Raw genomic sequence first — 6,032 nt, 5'->3', positions numbered from 1 at the left:
GCAATGAAATATAGTGTTAAATGTGTTAAATTAATTGTGTCTCACAGAAGGGTTCATGCTAAGGTTTCAAGATACAAAGCAGTGAGGGTTCAGTTCTGACCTTGGGGAAATAAATGATTTGTGCTTCATGATATATGCTGGGACAGTAAGCTATAAGGCACAGCTCCTAATACTCCCCTCTGAACACCTAAGAGAAAATTCAAGACATGGTTTCATTTACACACTAGATTTTGGTTACATTTTATGTAAATTACTTGTTTTCTCTAGTTTTCCTCATAAATGTCTCCTGTCTTTTCTCTTACCTACCCAGCACCTCACAGATTTCTAGTCAATAATTATTCTTGCCTAAAATTACCATTATTCTCTAAAGCTTTCCCTCCATGTTTACCTAGCTAAGTTTATTTTCTTCTGAATCTGTTACCTTAGACATCTCCAATAGCAATAGAGGTATGCTTAAAGAGAGAATAGAAGTGCTCTGTTTGTCACAACATGCCTCCACATTCAATATTCACTATGAGTTTTCAAATGGTGCTTTCTCTGGGACCGTTACACAACATACCATGCTCTGGCCTGAGTTAGGAGTTAAGAATGAGAGAAATATAAGACTAGAGGGAATAAGAATACCTATTTTTGAAGGCTCATTACTGGTGTTTTATGCAATTTCCCTTAAATGAAAGCACTTATTTTTCTTAATAAATCTATCTTCAATATCCAGGAATGGGTTGGTATCAAATCTCTTCTACATAGAGTAGGACAACTTTTATTCTCATGGAGTTAATAGAATTAACACAATAGGTAATATATCCTCAATTTCTTTTTCTTTCTATAACCATCCAGGTTATGTTCAATTCTGCAAACAAAATATACGTTCCAAGTTTTCTTTACTCTACTCTCTGTTACAGTAAGATTTTGAGATGACTACATTAATACGTGACCTTTATTTACAGAATGATCTGTATAGGCACAGAATAAAATAACGCAAATTTTATTAGATTGAGCCCTTGTCATAAGGCATGAAAATGCAACTGTACATGAACTAAAGACTTAGAGTAAAATGAGAAATTAGAAACCACAAAGAATAAAATGTAGGACCCATTAAAATAGTTCTGGGCTCCGGTATTTCATGCATACCTACAATTTTTTATTATTGCTAAGAAGTCGAGTATATTTATAGAATGTGGCCCTCTTGAATGGAGCATCCAGTGCTCTAAAATCTATATACCATTGTTCTCAAAGCAGTGTCTTCCATTTAAACTTTTTATAACTGTCCCATAATTCCTATAAGTAGGACTTTTGCCTAGCTAGAAGGATAGGATGAGCAATCCTTTTTGCAGTAAGTAGAGCCCTTGCCTGCTTTTTTTCTTGGTTTGATGAAGATTAGTGGTAGACACTGGTTCAAAGAGAGTTAGATGGTGATGCACATCATTTCATAGTTGGACTCCTTGACTGAATCCTAATTATAATGTATTAGTTTTATTTTTCTCTGAAGCAGATGGAGCTGGTAGCTTTTCCCACATTGTTTCTAGGTCCTGGTGAAGTAGGGTGGGTTCTAGTCCAATAATGCTCTCTGGATCTGTAAGAAGAACCAGAGGCCTGGTTGAATGTTACCCTCTGGATCAACTGGAGCTGGAGGTGTGGATGCAAATTCTCCCATGTAGGGAGTCATATTGGATTTGGGCCTGGCTGCTTTGTGACTGTATAGCTCAAGGTGGCTACTTGACTCTGGTCTGTATGGCCACAGATGCTCACCCATAAGATGGCTGCTGTAAGATTATGAGATTGTTGGACAAAAGCCTTTCCCAGGAAGATTCAGGGAACAGTCACAGTATATTTTAGCCTGAGCAAAGCTAGGGCCCTACCCTGAGCAGATTCCTGAGAAGGGCTTGCCCTTTTCAAAGAATATGTCCCCGGAAGACTGTTGCCTCTTTGTTCAAGGAGGATATCTTGCAGTTTATTGATTCACCTTATATCCTTGGGCACTTCTCAGTACTCCCCCACTCTAAGCTTCAGTTCCTGCTTCAATACCTGCTTCAGAGCTTTAAGTGCTATACATTCCTCTCAATAACGAGACCATGACAACTGAATCTTGCTTGGTCTCTTTCTTTTCTCCCCGCCTTGACCCTCAGGTAGTACCTCTTCAGGACCCTGAATAACTGGACATGCTGGACGGGTCACTTCCAGACTCCTTTTCTAAGAAACAAAGACACTTTGCAGTGTGTGTTTTTAAAAGTTATATAGTAACTACACTTCCGATAGTACTGAGAGTTCCAAAAATCCACAGGCTTTCAGGACAGAGACAGAGCTACTCCAGAGTCATTTCAGGAAGCATAATCTTACATTCCTGAGCAAGGAAAATCTTCCTAAAAGTCAGGCATGAAGTAAGAACCAGAGGTAGTCTGTCTGGTCATCCAGGATAGAGCCTAACATGACTGAAAGAAACTTCTTAACAAAGTGAATAAAATGATTCCTGATGATATTCTCACATACTCATAGATTGGTGCCCAGTTCAGTCATCATGATAGTCATCATTCAACAACGGATAGGAGCAGATACAGAGCCACAGTGTTTACTAGGAAGAGCAACGGGATCCCCAAAGAAGAGGAAGAGGAAGAATTCTAGGAGGCAGAGGAGTTGAGGACTTGACCAGAAGATGAATGACTAAACGAGTAAACAGGACTCATAGGGATAGGAGGAGAGAGACAGGAAGAGAGAGAGAGAGAGAGGGGGTGGGGAGAGACAGAGAGAGGGAGAGAGAGACAGAGAGAGGGAGAGAGAGACAGAGAGACAGAGAGACAGAGACACACACAGAGAAACAGGGAGACAGACAGATTAAGAGACAGAGATAGAGAGAGACAGAGAAACAGAGACAGAGCAAGAGCTGAGCTAATCTACTGCTAAGAAGTGCTTGCTACTTCTCTTCATGGTTCAACACTTTCACATATCTCTCTCACACACATGAGTCATTCTCACCCTATGTCCCTCCCTCATCCTCTCATGCTGAAGCCTCCTTTCTGAGGTCCTCCTCCTCCTTTCATGTCTTCTCTTTGTGTGAACCTCAGAGCTTATTTAAGGCTTCCTGGGGTTTTTAACATCAGAAAGTTAGCTTTTCTTAGCATGAAAAGTTGAGGACATTTTATGTTAGAGTGTTGAGAATGGAAGTAAAATGAGACGGGAAGGGCATGAAGATGAAACTTGAATAATTTAACAGTAATTGCAAATATAGAGAAGGAGCAAATGGGACTAGGTAAGGACTATCAAGCAAGAAAATGACTCTATGCAAACATAGTACACATGGAAGCAGAATGAGTGACTGAATCAGTGAGGGTGAGGGAAGTGAGGAGAGAGAGAGAGAGAGAGAGAGAGAGAGAGAGAGAGAGAGAGAGAGAGTTCTTGAACACAGGAAAAACACAGGGAAAGTCATTCAAGCTCCTTGCTACTGGATTTCCTTGTCAGTAGGAAAACCTTTCTTCTTTCCCTCCCTCTTTCTTTCTCTCTTTCAATTTTCCCTTCCTTTCTCTCTCTCTCCTTTTCTTCACCCTTTCTCTTTCACGAAACTTTCCATTTAAGTGACAGGAAGTCCTTCTGATATTCCAGACATCTGCAGATGATGACAGACAGAAAAACAGAACTGGACCATTCAATCTTTCCTTTCAGATAATGGATTGTCTGAAAATTACTATTAATCTTTGGGCTACAGCTAGCTTCGAATTCATTTTTTTTCTGAATTGAGAGTTCTTTTTTTCCGTTTCTCCATCTCAAGAACTAAAAGAGAGAGAAATATCCCAGACATGATAAATTCAGCTGCATGCTACTTCCTCCAAATTACATGACTAAATGAACAAATTATAGAAATAAGGATACACATAAAACATACTTGAAATAAATGAATACATATTTATTTTCCTACCCAAAGATTTCTTCCAAAGACGAAGAAAACCAATAGAAGAATGATTATGTTGTCTTTTTCTTATGTTCTCTAATCTACATTAGTGGGGGGAGATCCTTTAATACACTCAAACTAAAAACAAAGAAAGAAACAACCCCCGCAAAAGCAAAACAAACAAACAAAAATTCAGGCAAATTTTCTCATGTATAAAGGGCTTTAAATTTTCCTTTTTATATTAAACAATATCGAAGAGGTAATATCTAACAGACAAATTATGTTATTAATGCAAAAATTCTTAAATATAATATTTAAAGATGTTTTAGAGACAGAGTTTGCTGCAAAGGTAAGAACACACAGTATTCAGAATGAGGACCTGGAACTCTTATACCTAAGCCGGTACCATAGCCACCCTGAGTAGTTATGGCTATCATCTCTGAAGCCTCACCCTGCAGAGACACACCCTCACATTGCCCAATCTGCTCACACAGGACAGAGTGATCAGGGGCCAGAATTTGGCATATAAAGCAGAACAGAACCAGTTGCTTCTTATATTTGCTTCTGATACTGTTGTGTTGACTCGCAACCTCAGGAACAGACACCATGGTGCACCTAACTGATGCTGAGAAGGCTACTGTTAGTGGCCTGTGGGGAAAGGTGAATGCTGATAATGTTGGCGCTGAGGCCCTGGGCAGGTTGGTATCCAGGTTACAAGGTAGCTCCTAAGTAGAAGTTTGGTGCTTGGAGACAGAGGTCTGCTTTCCAGCAGGCACTAACTTTTTTGTCTTCTGGCTATGTTTCCCTTTGTAGGCTGCTGGTTGTCTACCCTTGGACCCAGAGGTACTTTTCTAAATTTGGGGACCTGTCCTCTGCCTCTGCTATCATGGGTAACCCCCAGGTGAAGGCCCATGGCAAGAAGGTGATAAATGCCTTCAATGATGGCCTGAAACACTTGGACAACCTCAAGGGCACCTTTGCTCATCTGAGTGAACTCCACTGTGACAAGCTGCATGTGGATCCTGAGAACTTCAGGGTGAGTCTAATGGGCTCCCCACTGGGTGTCCTTCCTGTGGCTTTCCTGCTCAAATTCCTATCAGAAGGAAAGAGGAAGCAATTCTAGGGAGCAGTTTTGATGATGATGTGTGGATATGCCCTGTGGAGTGTTGACAGGAGTCCAGTTATTTTATCCTCTATTCATAATCACTTCTCCCTCTCACTCTGTTCTTCTATGTTGTCATTTCCTCTTTCTTTGGTAAACTTTTAATTTTTCTGTTGCAGGTTTAAAGTACATCTTTTATGTACTTTCTCTCTTTTTTTTTATTCAGCCATGAGGGTACCTTCTAGACTTTAAAAAACGTAGTACTTTCTCTTTTGTTTCAAGTGTTTCCTGCTACTTTACTCTGAGGACGTAAAGATCAATGATTCACTCATTCCACACCTGTAAGGAATAGTAGAACAATAATTGGCTTTCAGGCTAAGATGATAGGGAAATATATATTTTGCATATAAATTTTGTCTGCTAGAAGAATTCTTATCAAAATTGACCAGGAGAACTCAGTAGTCATTCTGCCTGTCTTTTAAGATTATAACTGCAAACTCCATTTGAAATGGGCCTGCAGTGTCTGATATTGTTGTTCTACTTCATGTTGAAACATCTTCCCTCTTCCCACAGCTCCTGGGCAATATGATTGTGATTGTGTTGGGCCACCACCTGGGCAAGGAATTCACCCCGTGTGCACAGGCTGCCTTCCAGAAGGTGGTGGCTGGAGTGGCCAGTGCCCTGGCTCACAAGTACCACTAAGCCCCCTTTCCTGCTGTTGTCTATGCACAAAGGTTATGTGTCCCCTAGAGAACAACTGTCAACTGTGGGGGGAAATGATGAAGGCCTTTGGGCAGCTAGCTTCTATCTAATAAATGATATTTACTTTCATCGCAATGGTGTGTTTTAATTACTTGTGTTTCTTGGAAGGATTAATGTGAAGCATTTATGATATAAAGCTGTTGGGACATGCTAGAGGGAGGGTGAAAGTCATGTCATTCTATTTCAATTAAAACTATTCAAGAACAAAATACCAAAGAAGTGAGAGTTCCAAAACAAGGCATTCAGTTGGACTTCGTGCTAATTGACTTCTGGTGCTTTGTGATAAGT

The 6,032-nt window shown here is 40.2% G+C and overlaps 1 protein-coding gene across 1 annotated transcript; it reads left to right on the top strand.

The window, feature by feature from the left end:
• The first annotated feature begins 4,433 nt into the window (after nucleotides 1-4,433).
• Hbb-bs (hemoglobin, beta adult s chain) lies at nucleotides 4,434-5,819 on the top strand. The gene is made up of 3 exons (NM_001111269.2): nucleotides 4,434-4,578; nucleotides 4,694-4,916; nucleotides 5,556-5,819. Exons 1-3 carry the CDS (start codon nucleotides 4,487-4,489, stop codon nucleotides 5,682-5,684), a joined length of 444 nt encoding a protein of 147 aa, NP_001104739.1. The 5' UTR covers nucleotides 4,434-4,486; the 3' UTR covers nucleotides 5,685-5,819.
• Nucleotides 5,820-6,032: the final 213 nt, after the last annotated feature.

The sequence above is a fragment of the Rattus norvegicus genome, chromosome 1, assembly GCF_036323735.1.
Source record: "Rattus norvegicus strain BN/NHsdMcwi chromosome 1, GRCr8, whole genome shotgun sequence".
Taxonomy (NCBI): Eukaryota; Metazoa; Chordata; class Mammalia; order Rodentia; family Muridae; genus Rattus; species Rattus norvegicus.
This window is presented reverse-complemented; position numbering and strand designations above follow the sequence as displayed.

Coding starts and splice junctions, on each gene's coding strand:
- Hbb-bs (NM_001111269.2), top strand. CDS start 4,487: ATGGTGCACCTAACTGATGCTGAGAAGGCTACTGTTAGTGGCCTGTGG. Junction 4,579..4,693: donor GGCGCTGAGGCCCTGGGCAG/GTTGGTATCCAG, acceptor TTCCCTTTGTAG/GCTGCTGGTTGTCTACCCTT. Junction 4,917..5,555: donor TGGATCCTGAGAACTTCAGG/GTGAGTCTAATG, acceptor CTCTTCCCACAG/CTCCTGGGCAATATGATTGT.